A 15852-nucleotide genomic window follows, 5' to 3' on the forward strand; every position below is an offset into this window, starting at 1 on the left:
ATTGTCAAGCAAGGGTCTTTATCCCAAAACGCATGTAATCAATCCACATCTGTTAGAAAATTGGCCGTGGTGGAAGCAAATGGTGTGGTTTTAAGAGGAGAAAAATTAGCTAAATTGGAAAAGACCTCAACAAGAGGATCTCTAGGTTTCATTGCAAGACGTTTAATGAGCCTTTGCAGTTGCGCTCTCAGTCTTTTAGTAGGTGAGAAAGGCAGAAGTTTGGGTCTTCAAGTCCGGCTTAATTCTGAGATTGCAAATCAATTATCATTAGTCTATTCACTTCTATTATCTTTCTTGAACATGTCATTATCATCAGATTCCAGCAGTCCATAATCAGATTTCCTATTTGAATCTTCACCTTTCTCGAATATCTGGCGTTGGAAGGAAGGGGCGGGCTCTCTATCTTGGGTGAAACAGTTGATATGAGATAAGCAGATTTTGTTAGGGATATAAAGTGATAAAAGAACAAGGCAGTCCTTGTGCCTGAAAATAGTTAAGGCAGTAGTCCCGCTAGAAATATTTCCAATACCTTCCCCCCTCCCCAAAATATGCTTTTCAACCAAGGCTATATGCTCCATTTATCAAAACTAAAAGTGTCCTTAAGTTCATGTAGTTCCTTCTCACTAGCGCAGATATGATCAATCAATTCCAGTGAACTCGGTGAGGGGGAGGGTTGGGTGGGCAGTGTTCAGCTCAGTGAGGGCTTTGTGGATGGACAGTGCGCAGCTCAGACCTGGTCTGTGTGGGTGAGCAGCGCACACCTCAGTGTCCTGATTGACTGAAGAACTGAGGGCTTGAGCAGTGCACAGCTCAGTAGGGGCTGTATGGGTGACCATGGCACAGCTCAGTGGGGGAGGTGTTGTGGGTGGAAAGTGCAGAGCTCAGTGGGGAGCTGTGTGTGGAAATTAAACAACTCAATGCAGCAGGTGCTGTTTGGGTCTGTGTGTGTGGGCAAAGCACAGCCTAGTGCGGGTCTGTGTGGGTTAGCCGTGTACTGCTAGTTGGGAATGTAGGTGGAAGACTGCATGGGTGGGCAGTACCCACCTCCGTGGAGGACTGCCTGGGTAGATAGTGTACAGCTCAATATGGGGTTTGTGTGCGGTGTTTGTTGGGTGAGCAGTGTACAGCTCAGTGGGTGAGGTTGGAGGACAGGGCACAGCTCAGTAGGGGCTGTGTAGGTGTGAATGTGCAGCATAGTCAGGGGCTATGTGGGTGGGTAGTACGCAACTCAGTGGAAGGCTGTGTGAGTGTGCAGTGCGCAGCATAGTGAGGTACTGTGTGCAGTGCACAGCTCCTTTGAGGGTTTCGAGGATTTTGTGGGTGGGCAGTGTACAGCTCAGTGGGGGGCTGTAGGCTCATTGTTGGTGGGCAGTGCACAACTCAGTTGGGAGGTGAGTGGTTAGTGCAGGCTTAGTGGGGGGTCTGTGTTGGACAGTGCCTGCTCAGTGGGGGAGGTGGGTGGACAGTGCACAGCCCAGTGAGGGGCTGTGTTGTTGGGAGCAGAGAACTAAGACAGTAGAAGGGAAGGCAGCAAGAGTGTGCAGCAGCAAAAACAACCCTTGTATTGCGTAGCTTTAGCTTTGCACCACCTGCGCCCCTAAATATGGCACAAGCTCTAGTGGTGTTGGTTTCTGTCAGAACGCCGTATGCCCCCGCAGCCCCTTCCTGCACACTACCTATGGCGGTGCTCATTAAAATCTTCCCAGAATCTAACCATCATTTCTTTCATTCTGACAGAACAAGGTGAGAGCCGAGAAGCAGAAAATTGCATCTGAGATTGAAGAGCTGCGCCAGCTCCTGAGAGTTCAAGAGCAGACACTGTACCAGAGACTGGAGGTGATGGAGAAGACAATTATCAGGGTAGAAAATGCAAATATCTCCAAACTGTCCAATCAAATCACTTCTCTTAATGCCCTGATAACCGATCTAGAGAAGAAATGCAAGGAGCCAGCGTTGGACCTCCTGAAGGTGAGACACTGCTTGGTAAATACAAAACAATACAGAAGTGCTTAGGTCATATGAGCTGTTGCAGGGATTCTGCTTGGGAACAAAATGATTCTTGGGACCATAGACCATCGGCCTGTAGGGACTGAGTCACCATACCGCCTCAGTACCTATGAGCCTGAGTCCGACTAGTTATAGTACCCTGATTGCCCTCTTAACCTTACCAGAGAGACAAGAGAGTTGGCATCTCAAAACACAACACTCTTGACCCTCTCAGGAATCATGGTAACATGACACATCCGTTCACATTTTACTCATACTCACCCACAATAACATAAAAAGGAGATACGAGGGAAGTTTATAATATTTATTGAAACTATTGTGCTCTAGAATGCAGTATTTCCGCCACAATTTGAAAACAAATGCATAACAAAAATACTGTTAGCATGGGTAATGAACCATATGTCATAAAAAGGCAAACATTTATAAAACAGGTATGCTAACCCCCTCCCTTTCTACTGAACCTAAATGATTATATATAAAAAAAACTCTTGGATTACTGGCAAACCTCGTACCTACGCATGCACATATGGACGTTCTACATCTCAGCTTGGAGTTCTGGACTTTTTGGTTCCGTCCAGAGGTGTCAGGGATAACACCCGAAGACCCCGGAGTTCTACCTGTCTCGGTGCACAAATAAACAGAAACACGGGCTTCTCGATGGTGGCGTCAAAGACCAAAGGTTTATTACTGCAGGGACACAGAAGTCACAGAAACTACACACGGGCAGATTCTAGGAGCCTGTTCGATTTGTACAAAGAGGGTTGCTCCTTATATACTAAAAATTGGGCTTCAGGCAAATTCTTTACATGTTATTACATTCCCAAACCTTTGTGTCCTAAACAATAAATATTTGGCGTTGCACAGGAATCGTCGACAATATCTAATTCCAAAACATTACGAACGAGGGGTTCCCACTATTCCATCACAATCCCATGTCAGCTTTTCATTCAAGAGCCGGACCGCCTCATCGTAAATTTCGTTACCTCCCCCTAATAAAGGCCCAGAAGGAAAGGAGCAGAGCCAGGTGCAGAAGATAGAAAAACAGGATAAGAGATGTTTGTGGGTCGTAAATGGGCAAGGCTACCAGCTTTGGCCGCCTAATCATGATCAGGCCAACGAACACGAGAACCAGTATAGCAGGGCTGGCCTCAGGCAGAGGAGGCAGCTTCTGTCGAGTCATGCAGCCACGGTGTGTTGTGTTCTAAGGTGTACGTGTCACTAGAGAGGTGAATCGCTGGCCAAGCCTACGTGTCCTTAATCGAAATGAAGTAATCAGAGGTCATTGCGTGTCCATTGTCTATGTGAGGGCAAGAAACACAAAATGACTGCCATAATCTAAGATGGATGCCATGGGTAGATCAGAAATGTGTTTGTAACAGGAGTACTCTTGCTCGTAGCATAGCGAAAACACCAGGATATGCTAAATGGATCATTTGCGGTTCACTGATACCAAAATTATGTATTTACGACAATGTTGAAAACACGGGTTCAAATCGTCATGGAACCTCAGACCCTCCTTTTGCCCTTACATAGGCAATTACTCAGTCTATGTCAGAATCTAATTCTATGCTCATCAGGTCAGTGACATGTTGTTGTATCATCATCCTTTCTCGCGCCTTTTCTCCAAACGCAGGTGGTTTTCTGAAACAGGTTGCAGCACAGAGACTACACAGAGCGGGACCACACTGGATAATCAGGCAACACGAGAACAGGAATACTAAGATGACACCAATGACCATCAGAACCTTCCATCCCCACGCTGATATCAGAGTCCAAAACCATTCCATGAAGGACCAGTTTCCCTTGTCTACGTGTATAGAGTCGGAAATCTTGTGTAGCTTAGAGATCGCCTCATAGACAGTCGGAGCATTATTGGGAATAAAAACACAGCAGCTCGATTGGATCATTCTGCATACCCCACCTCGATCTGCAAGTATCATGTCTAGAACCATACGGTCCTGCAACGTCATGAGTCGATCCGCCTGAAGCTCAGCTGTCAAATTGCTAAGGGCACCAGCAGTTTCGGTAATAGTAGATTCAACTACCCGTGTTAGCTGACGTATGTTTCTACTATTGGCCATAGGCCCCCAGAACGGAAGGAAACCCTTGAAGAAGTCACCAGCTTCCTGACCAGCGGTATCTTCCTCGCTGAAGACACCTCTTGCTACTCTGGTCTTGTGGTAATCAGAAGAAGCAGTGTACGTTGGAGGCAACAGTCGAGCAATATAACATGAACCTGAAAAGTCAGCAGGCAACCATGTATACGCTCTGTCTTGACAGATGAAGTAGGTGCTTCTAGCAGTAAGAAAGGCAGGGGAAGAGTTGGACGGAAACACGTAAGTCTCAACGCACTCACTCCTCCCTAGCTGAGCTCTCGGATTTCTCCCATTTCCTTGCAAACAGACCTGACCCCGGTGAGGTACGACCCATATTGGAGTTGAGCTTTTACGTTTGCTTTCTCCCAAACTAAGGCGATACTCTGAAGAGTTCCAACTCAAATATACTCGTAATTCCTCTCTAGGGTAAGATGGAGTATTATTGACGTCCTTGATCATGTCAATAATTCCCTGGACTAAAGCTTTGTTGGCAGAGTTATATTTAGTGGAACGTGGTGGACGCGGAGGATAGGTCTCGAGGGCATAGGCAAAAATGGTCTGAAAGGCCTGAAATGATCCATTATAGCTAAAAGGCAAAACCAGGTAGGGAATGCCTTTATCCATAGTGTGGGGTATCAAGCCACACACCCAGCAGTCTGTAGTGTTAACTACCAGTTGGTGTTGATGCAAGAGCTGTACAAATGTGTTATTAATGAATTCTGAGCGTCGAGCTTGCTCATGTTCAGGAAAAGAATGCATAGACGAAATAGTAGAAGTAGCAGGATCAAGGGGAGGTACTGTTGTTACTGGCATAAAAATTAAATTCACACCAAAGACGATTCCACCCACCAACGTTATCAAAACAATCAAAAATGTAATGGCACATTGCATTAGAAAACATTTGCTGTGAAGAATTCTGTAAAGTCTATTTCTGCGAACATAAATTACATTTTCTCGTTGCAGCTCAGGAAGCTCCATCTTCTACAATCCGCTCGCGACCACTGATGATGTGTACGTAGATGAAAATGCCTCTATCAGCCCTGGGAGTTCCCAGAACTAACAGAAAGATCGACCTTGTGTCTGACCCCCGCAGATTCAACTAGGCACACAGCCACGACCCTACGGCTACCCAGACGGCAAGGCAATTTAAAACAATAAAACAATAGCAAACTTCCTGGCTGAAGGCAGAGTGTCAAAATTCAAATGTGTAAGAAATAGGCAGTTTCCTGCTTTATTTGTCCATATTGCGAGATCGTAAATTGTATCTCAGTTTTGCAGGAGCTGTTTGATCTGGAAAAAGTGTATTTTCGGCAGAGGTTGTAATGTTCAAGTTCGCAGATGGCAAATTTTCTTCTGATGCAGAGGACAAATGTTCGGAAATCAAAGGAGCAGTTTCAGGAGGAGAGCCAGAGTTCGATGTATCAGTGATTAGTTCGGCATCGCTGAAAGGAATGAACCTGGGTGTTTGGTCACACTCAGAGGCACCAATTCCCTTCTTCACCCAGTTATCATAGGGAAGCGGCAGGGGCACACGTTTGACGTGCGTCGTATGTATCCAGTTCTTGCGGCCAGCCACTCGAATAGCAGTTCTCGTTGCTAGAAGTACTTGATAAGGGCCGACAAATCTGGGTTGAAGGTTCTTCGTCCTCGCAAAGTTCCGTACTACAACGTGGTCGCCAGGTTTCAGCTGATGACCTGGACTCTCCGGTGGCTTTGGCAATGCATCGAAAACCTGTTGGTGAATAAGACTCAATTTAGCAGTCAAGTCGTAAAGGTAATCAATCAACATTGGATATTCCAGCTGTCTGAATTCTTTTGGCCTAGGCACCCCCCAAATATTGGCAGGACGACCGAATACAATCTCATAAGGGCTAAGCCCTACCCGAGAATGTACAGTCGCTCTTGTGGATAACAGAGCCAAAGGTAGTGCATCTGGCCAGGGCAAACCCGTGGATGCTTGTATTTTAGCGAGTTTTAGCTTGAGGGTGCCATTGTAACCCTCAACTAAACCAGCAGACTGGGGATGGTTTGCACTGTGAAATTTTTGCTTGATCCCTAAACCGGCACACACACTCTGCATAACTTTCCCTACAAACTCACTTCCGTTATCTAACCATACAATCCGTGGCATTCCATACCTAGGGAAGTATTCTTTGAGAAGGATTTTGGCAGTTGACAGGGCAGTATTGTCCTTTAGTGGATATGCTTCGATCCATCTGGAGAAAGCACAAACTACCACTAGGACGTATTTTAGGTTGTTGCACCGATCCATGTGAATGAAGTCTAACTGAATCACTTCAAAGGGGCAGGAAGGAGGAGCGAAATGACCAGCAGGTGTGGGGACTCCCTTGCCAGGATTATGCATCAGGCATACCATACAATTTTTCACTACTCTCTCTGCACACCTACTAATCCCATCATTCTTCCAGACTGGAGCCAACATCTTACAAATCCCTTTAGAACTGATGTGCGCGGCTCCATGCGCCATCGTCACTACTGCAAGCACATACGCATCAGGCAACATCCATCGCTGTTGTTCCGACAAATCAATCCAACATCCACTCGAGTCCAATTTACCCGTACTTTCTTTCCATACAAGCTTTTCCTCCTCAGTCGCTTCTTTCTGAATTTCTTTCACACTTTCCACTGTATCCTCACACATTCCAGACTCTGAAATCCATCTCGCAGACATAGCAACATACATTCTACTCATCATATTTCTAGCTGTCTGTTTAGCGATCTCATCAGCAAAAGCGTTTCCACGACCAACATCATCCGTGATTGCTTTATGAGCACTGCACTTCACAATCGCAACTTCAGTCGGCAAGGTTAAAGATTCCAACAAGTCGTTAACTAGCTGACCATGTTGAATCTTAGTCCCATGGGACGTAATGAAACCTCTCTCTTTCCACAAACGGCCAAAACTATGGGCCACGCCAAACGCGTACTGACTATCTGTGAACACATTCACTCTCTTTCCCTTTGCTAAAACACACGCTCTAGTTAGAGCGATTAATTCTGCAGCTTGGGCAGAATTCTGACTCACTCTTGCAGTCTCCACAATCGTACTCAAAGTCGTTACTGCGTAAGCAGCAGTCACATCACCATTCTCCAATTTAAAACATGACCCATCAACATACAACGTGCCATCTGGATCTGACAATGGAGTGTCTTTTAAATCAATTCGTCCTTTTGTCTCTTCCTCGGTTCTGAAACAGCAATCATGGGGTTCAGAATCACTCGACTCCTGATTAGTCGGCAACAATGTTGCTGGATTCAATACATTGCATCTTTTGATCTGAATATGACTCGCTAACAGTGTCAGCTCATAGCCTGATAATCTAGCACTGGTAAGATGCTGCGTCTTGGTTCGGTTCATGAGTGTATCCACAGCATGAGGAACCATGACAACTAGCATGTTATTCATCACCAAACCAGCAGACTGTCGGATGGAAGCTGCAGCTGCCGCTGTAGCTCTCAAACAACTAGGCAATGCTCTAGCTACCGGATCTAATGTTGATGAAAAATACGCGCAAGGGCGTTGTTTATCACCAAATCTCTGTGTCAGAACACTTAACGCGCAACCTTCTCTCTCGTGAACATAGAGCGTGAATGGCTTACTGTAATCGGGCGTACCCAATACAGGAGCTGAACACAGTGCATTTCGTAACTCAGAAAAACTCTCCTGACATTCAGCAGACCACGGCACCGGACTCGGAACATTTTTCCCAGTCAAAGCTACCAATGGTTTTGCCAAAAGAGAAAAATTTGGGATCCATTGCCTACAGTATGAGGTAATACCTAAAAAGGCACGTACTTCTTTCTGTGTGCGGGGAACATTCATCTGCGTAATTGCTTTTATTCTCTCTGGGGTTAACTTCCTTCCCTCCTTTGACAAGAGATGACCTAGGTAGGTCACTTCTTGGCAGCAGTATTGCATTTTCGAAGGTGACACCTTATGATTCAAATTAGACAAATGATGCAATAAGGAAATTGTAGCTGCTTTGCAAGTTTCCTTGTCATCGGCAGCCACTAGAAGATCATCTACATACTGTACTAGGGCAGAACCAGGAGGAAGTACAAGGGAATCTAACTGACTTTTTAATGCCTGACTGTAAATGGACGGACTCTCACAATAGCCTTGTGGAGCACGTTTAAACCTGAAGCTTCGACCTCCTAGAGAAAAGCCGAAAATATCCCTGCTTTCCTCGGCTATCGGAATGCTGAAAAAGGCATTCTTCAAGTCGATGACTGAAAACCATGTGGCTGTAGCAGGAATCAACGTTAACAATGCAGTAATGTCTGGAACCACAGGAAACTGCGGAACCACAATTTTATTAACTTCTCTAAGATCGATAACAAACCTATAAACTGGAGGCTTTGAAGGATCAGTACGTTTTAAAATTGGCAATACAGGACTGTTACAGACATTTCCTCTAGTTTCTTCAATCACGTCTTTCTTAATCAAATCTTGCACAATCAATAAAAGTGCACGTTCACCTTCACTAGAAATTTTGTATTGAGGAATTCGTGGAAATTTAACATTTGCTTTCAGAGTGACTACATATGGTGGTATTTCCAAAAGACCTACATCGTTAGGACCAGTCGCCCAAAGAGTATCAGGGAGTGAACGCAGCTCTGGTGGGAGCGCATCCATTGACAAGTACATCGGAGATGTGATTCTTTTACCCAATGTAAGCTGTACTCCTGATGGAGAACAGTACAATGTCGCATACAGGCGTTTTAACAAGTCTAAACCAAGCAGATTTTCATTACAACCTGTCGTCAAAATCAAGGGTGCTTTCAATTGACACGGCCCAACAGAGATAGGCAAAGGACCAGATACAGGGTTGTAAACAGGGGCGCCTGAAAAACCTACTGAAACATTTGTTAAGCCGGACAAAGGTGCGCCAGGGAGTTTCGCATGAATGATAGAACTTTTTACGGCACCAGTATCCAACAGAAACGGTTCGACTACACCTGATGTTGCTACTGCGACATAAGGCCCACTCTGATCCACTGGAACTGATACTACTCCCTCTCTCTGTCCATGGCTGTCCTAGTACTCAATTTGCTGAAATCCCTCATCAACCTCGCAATAGTCTTCAACATGATACTGTTGAGATCTAGTTTGTTGGGCAGACTGTCCATTCCGCTGATCAAAATGATTAGAAGGGCGATCATTTGTTTGTGGAGGCATAGCACCTCGTCCTCGACCTCTAGAATTTTGCATAGAACCACCACGACCTCTCTGAGCTGCTGCAGCATTATTCTGCGCTAAGATTGGACAGTCATTCTTATAATGACCCTCTTTCTTACAGTGCGCACACTGGTTCCATTGATATTGTGGCCTCGGTGAAATATAATCTGTCCTTTGATATGATCCTTGCTGTGTATTAGTCTGATTCATACGAGGCGGGTATGCTTGCTGCAAAAGAACTTTAGTCTTTAAATCTTTCGTCTTTTTATCTGACTTCTCTTTCTCCTCTTTATCCCTATTTTCATAATACTGTGCAGTTGCAAGTATTTGCGCAGTTGTAGAGACAGCCCACGCACTTTCGGAATCTTTCAATTTATTACTAAGCTCTGGCAGCAGCTTGTGTACAAATTTATCGACAAACAGTCTCTGTCCTCCTTCTGTGCTCATATCCTGACCACTGTGATCTACAAAAGTCTCTTCGAACCTTGTGAAAAAGTCGGAGACACTTTCATCTTTCTTCTGCCTGCATGCGGACAACTTGTCCCAGTTAACGCGCAATGCTGGCATCAGAGTCTTCATTAATTCAATTATTCTACCTGGAAGATCAGCAATTAGAGGTTCGGGTTTGGAACCACCTATTTGCTGACCATCTGCCGCAATAATAGCTGCCCAATCACCACCTAGGGCAACTGGATGATTCTCTTTACGAATTTTAGCCCAAATTGGTTGCGGAACTACATTTCCAAATAACATGTCAATGTCCGCCAAATTCATCACGCAAGCCTCAACTGTTTGCGCTAACTCTTTATAGTATCCGGCGGGATTCTTTCGCGGATCTGGCAATGCCTGTTTAACTGCTAACACTTCGGCTCGCTTCCATGGAATGTGTATCCACACTCTCTGGAATTGCGCCGGAGCGGCAGCAATACCAAGATTCGCATTAGCTTGCACAGCTTCGCGCCAAATTGGAGGAACCTCCCTCATTGGATATTGGCGATTCTGCTTCGTACTACGTTTTTCTAACTCTCTCGGAGAACAAAGGGATGGATCATTCCTATAGCTTAAAATTAGTTCCATCGCTTCTTTTATATCTGGGCCAACTATCATGCCTGCAGCAAACTCTTTCTGAACATTGATTAATTCTTCTAGATTTTGTTCAGAGTCATCTTCCTCTAATTCCTCACGCAAAAGGGAGCACATCTCGTCGAACACATATCGTTGTGTTGGTTCTTTCCATTGCATGAATGTATCTAATACATCTCTAGTACTATATCTTCTGCTCTTTGAAATCCATCTAAGAGCGGTGGAATCTAATATTCCCCGTTCTTCAGTACTGGGAAGCTGACTACGTCTCTGTACAGAATCAGAAGTAGGCGTCTTAATTAAAGTTTTATAGAAGGGAGACAGAATATTAGAGACAGAATCAGTAATTCTCCGACGAACAGAAAGTGGAGTCATAATACTAGCAGAGGCAGAAAACACAGTAGCAGTTGGAATAGATAGAACGGGAACAGTAGGAGTATCAGGTAAAGTAGCTTGTGAAACAGCAGGCGTAAGCGAAACAGGTATAGGTAAAGCAGTCGGCAACCCTGGAAGAGGGGGTGCCGAAGGAACATTCACATTGCCCACAGGAGGTACAGGAGCTTGATTCAGAGGGGCAGGAGCAGGGACACCAGGTTGTCCAGCAACCGGCAATTGAACATTCGGTAAAGGTGGAGCCGTAGCACCCTGAGCATACGGTGGGGGTGACCTTAACAAGTAAGATAAGAGAGGATCGTTTTCGGGGTCCTCTACTATCTTAGCTGTACTCGATGGCAAGGCAGGATAGCACTTGTCTATCGCTAAATTACGCTCTCTAGTAGCCACCTCTATTGCCTTTTCAGACTCGTTGACTTGCAGCTGTTTAGCAGCTTGTTCTAAAGTCAACTCTTGCCCTTTCTGTTCCTTTTTCAGCTTTTTAATCTCTCTCTGTTTAGATTCTTTTCGCCAATAACGGAAAGAATCAAACATTGCCGGCCGGGCTTTCTTCTTAAACAACTTCACTTCCAGATTATCAAGGACCTCGGGTTCAAAACTACCATGCAGTGGCCAACTAAGGACACCGTCTTTTTTGGTATATCGGACCCATATTTCATTATAAGATATAGGACCCACACCATGTTTACAATAAAGATCATATAGAGGAGTTCCAATTGGAGGAACCAGACATGAGTCCTCCAACCGGGAATCCCTGTTGCAACCAAAACACGACAACATACAGTTTTTCCGACTTACCATTTTATAATCCGGAACACAAAACAGACAAAACACAAACAGAAGGTGCGCACTCGAACCAAGAACTTAGGCCTACCAAAGCGAACGAATGTATCGATACCCAAACTAAACCAATAGATTATCGTAACCAGAACAAACCAGTGATAATCTTACGAAACCAAACCAAACCAAGAACCAAAAAAAAGATTATCCAAACAGGAGTAACCCCTACGAAGTAACCAACTAGCAACCACTTAATACTTAACTGAGGCACTGAAGACGTCACCAAGGAGAAACCCGTCTACGTCTCGCCGTACTAAGGACTGCACCTCGGGTCCAAGACAGGGCGACGGTCAAGGCAACGGACCACTGCAGCCGTCCTGAACGGGAACCCTCGTGGAAGAGAACGTCGGGCCACTTTTGCGATATGCCGGGATCGATGAAGTGGGGCGCCTCCCTCAGGAATCTTCACACGAAGCTTCTCGAACTCTTCAGGCTTTTGGCCCGGTACCGAATGACGTCGCCCCACGTGGGGCGCCAATTGGAGTTCTGGACTTTTTGGTTCCGTCCAGAGGTGTCAGGGATAACACCCGAAGACCCCGGAGTTCTACCTGTCTCGGTGCACAAATAAACAGAAACACGGGCTTCTCGATGGTGGCGTCAAAGACCAAAGGTTTATTACTGCAGGGACACAGATGTCACAGAAACTACACACGGGCAGATTCTAGGAGCCTGTTAGATTTGTACAAAGAGGGTTGCTCCTTATATACTAAAAATTGGGCTTCAGGCAAATTCTTTACATGTTATTACATTCCCAAACCTTTGTGTCCTAAACAATAAATATTTGGCGTTGCACAGGAATCATCGACAATATCTAATTCCAAAACATTACGAACGAGGGGTTCCCACTATTCCATCACAATCCCATGTCAGCTTTTCATTCAAGAGCCGGACCGCCTCATCGTAAATTTCGTTACCTCCCCCTAATAAAGGCCCAGAAGGAAAGGAGCAGAGCCAGGCGCAGAAGATAGAAAAACAGGATAAGAGATGTTTGTGGGTCGTAAATGGGCAAGGCTACCAGCTTTGGCCGCCTAATCATGATCAGGCCAACGAACACGAGAACCAGTATAGCAGGGCTGGCCTCAGGCAGAGGAGGCAGCTTCTGTCGAGTCATGCAGCCACGGCGTGTTGTGTTCTAAGGTGTACGTGTCACTAGAGAGGTGAATCGCTGGCCAAGCCTACGTGTCCTTAATCGAAATGAAGTAATCAGAGGTCATTGCGTGTCCATTGTCTATGTGAGGGCAAGAAACACAAAATGGCTGCCATAATCTAAGATGGATGCCATGGGTAGATCAGAAATGTGTTTGTAACAGGAGTACTCTTGCTCGTAGCATAGCGAAAACACCAGGATATGCTAAATGGATCATTTGCGGTTCACTGATACCAAAATTATGTATTTACGACAATGTTGAAAACACGGGTTCAAATCGTCATGGAACCTCAAGCTGACATGATAATCTTGCCTCAGGACTCTCGCTCAATATGTGTTTTTTTAACTCTGATGCTCAGTTATATGAGAAGACATATGTGTTCCTAAACAGCAGCTGTATTCTTGAGTTATGTCTAGGTGCTAGTGTCTGACCAGAAAAAATAACAAGGGCGTAGTTGTTTGACCTTGTCTGTCGTGTTCAGACTAAATTCCAGGAAAAGAACAGAACAAATAAACTTTTGCAGGTTCTGTGTGAAAATATAATTTTACACAAAGCAAGCATGTTTATGTAGTACTGTGCGCAAAAGAAAGTGCAGCCAACAATGTTCACAATTAGGTTAACATGGGGAAAAATAAAATGAGCCATGTAGAAAAGACACAGCAGTGTGTGAATGTAAGTGGAGAACGTTCATGATCAACAGGCAGGGTTGATTTACAGGGACCTGTATTCTGACAACCCAACAGAATTTCAGGAGACAGCCATTACAACGCGGGCTTTACACCACGCTACCATTACGACGCAGCCGTCACAACGCAAGTCGTTACAACGACTTGTGCTGGATGGCGCTATATACTAAGGAATAGTATTATTTACTATTCCAACACCTTCCCTACTGTTACGTAGGCTGGAGTTGGAATAGTAAATCATACTATTCCAAAATCCAGCGGCTACAGCGCAAATCGTTGTAACAACTTGCGTTGTGATGGATGCGTTGTAATGGTAGTGCGGTGTAAAGCCCGCGTTGTCATGACATACATCCGAATTTGCAGGCAAGTTCAACTAAAGGCAAATCCTTCTTCTCTGTCTGCCCATTGCAATATACAGACTGATTGAAGTCAGAGGAACCTATTTGTATACTGACAGCCCAACACTGTATAAAGAACAGCTGTACTATGTGAAATTATCCCATTCAGAAATTCACACTCTGCTGTGTCACATGACCCCATTCAGAATATCAAAGTGTGCTGTGTCGTGTGACCTCATTCAGAATGTGGTTATAGATCAATTTTTATTGCTAAAAATCTCCTATGGAGGTCAACAATGAACACCCTTAAAACAGTGTAAAATCTAAATACATTTCAATTTTGTTTCTAAGCTGAAATATCATGATATTAACACAGTTGATACATTTCTAATTAATGTTTTTATCAATGAAACATAAATAAACAGAGTGGGCACTGGTACCATTTCTTTAAATGGTTGAGAATCTGAATATAATTACTACAGTGTGTGCAGTTTAGGTCAACCGTGCTAGCACCGTTCTACCTTCCACTATTTAAATTTAAAAACAAACCATGTGTATGCAGATGAAGAAGAAGTTTCTTGTAGAAAGGTCTCATTGTGAAATATTGTTGCATACTTTGGTACAGCTCTATCAACAGCAGGTTTCATGCTTTTTAATAAGGTTCAGTGCTGTTTATCCAAACTGTAATTGAGCTCCGGTGCTCGTGGTCTTAAAGATTTCCTAACCTTAGTTATAATGGTCCATCCATTTCATAATTTGTTCTTTAAACTGAAACAATTTAGAGCAAAGTCTGATTTTTCACAAAGAACATAATTTAATGATGCAGTCTGTCCCAGGTCAAGTGTAACCAATTCTCCCAGAGCCTGTTTTGAATGAAAATACCCTGGTATAGGAGACAGTAGTGCTTTTTCCTGAACACTGGTTACACCCAGTTCAAGTTTTGCAGCTTGATTGGGTAGACATTTTCCAACAGAAACATGTGTCTTAAGGGTCTTATCCTGTGCTTTATCCAAAATTCTTGTTTATTTACATTTAATTCCACATAAGAGTGTATAAATAATTTTTGCATGGCATACTGTGAGTATGGATCATAACTGTTTCTCTGATATATCACCAATTATTTCTAGTGATGCAGGAGTTTTAGCAGGATATTGTAGTAATGACGTCCAACAGGCAAGGTGTGATTTAGGCAGATTTATTGAAGTAAGTTGCAAGTAGATATGTTCCTGAGAAGCGGCCCCAACAGGAGCAACCTGCCTGCTGCTGAGCCCATTCTCCAACTGTCACACCTCATCCACACAGGCAGCCAACATTCCAATACGGATCATCACTCCAACATTCCATGCAGCACACATCACATGCAGACTGGGCTGAGCAGGGAGAGAGATGATAGCAGGATATTAACATTAACAGGATACTAGATATCCCCGTTTCTTATATAACAGAAGCAATAAACATGGCTGACTGAAAGAAGGTATAACAAGGAGAACTATAACAAGGAATGGAAGTGAGGAACACAAATGCAGCAGAATAAATGCAATGAGAAAGAACAAAAGGAAAGCGCGAAAAGATGCGTAGGGGTAAACGAAGAGGGTGCAATAGATAAGATATAAACAAATAGATGTAACCCATCCTCCCTTTCAGTAAAAAACAACAGAACGGAAACCAAAAGTAAGGGATGATAAACAATGAAACACCAAATTGATGGAAAAGCACTAATGACTACCCCCAAACACAACCGACTGGCCAGACCAGTATGCAAGGAGGAACGATAAAGCATGACACAAAGTAGACACAAGCTTTAAACACAGACACACAAAGTCTCCTAAACAAGTAAGAAAGAGAAACAGACTACATTGAGGGAAAAACAGTGGACATTGGAAGACTAACAACCTAATGTAGTCCAGACTCCAAGGATGAGAAGAAGATAAAACATCTTGAGGAGTATTGCACAAACAAGAAAACAGAGAAGATGAGAAGAAAATACAAGAAGTATTACTCATCATCCCCAATTTTCATAATGGTAAAGTAATACAATAGTAGCAGAAGGTTCCGAAGAAA

At 44.2% G+C, this 15852-nt stretch overlaps 1 protein-coding gene across 1 annotated transcript in view; it reads left to right on the forward strand.

Moving 5' to 3' along the window:
• Positions 1 to 15852, forward strand: part of LOC144828379 (E3 ubiquitin-protein ligase TRIM39-like) — a 149102-nt gene that overhangs the window by 108389 nt on the left and 24861 nt on the right. Inside the window, exon 3 of the mRNA XM_078686491.1 lies at positions 1738 to 1968. Within this exon, the coding sequence (XP_078542617.1) occupies positions 1738 to 1968 (231 nt within the window). The remainder of the gene's footprint in view (positions 1 to 1737; positions 1969 to 15852) is intronic.

Source organism: Lissotriton helveticus, chromosome 4_1 (assembly GCF_964261635.1).
Source record: "Lissotriton helveticus chromosome 4_1, aLisHel1.1, whole genome shotgun sequence".
NCBI lineage: Eukaryota > Metazoa > Chordata > Amphibia > Caudata > Salamandridae > Lissotriton > Lissotriton helveticus.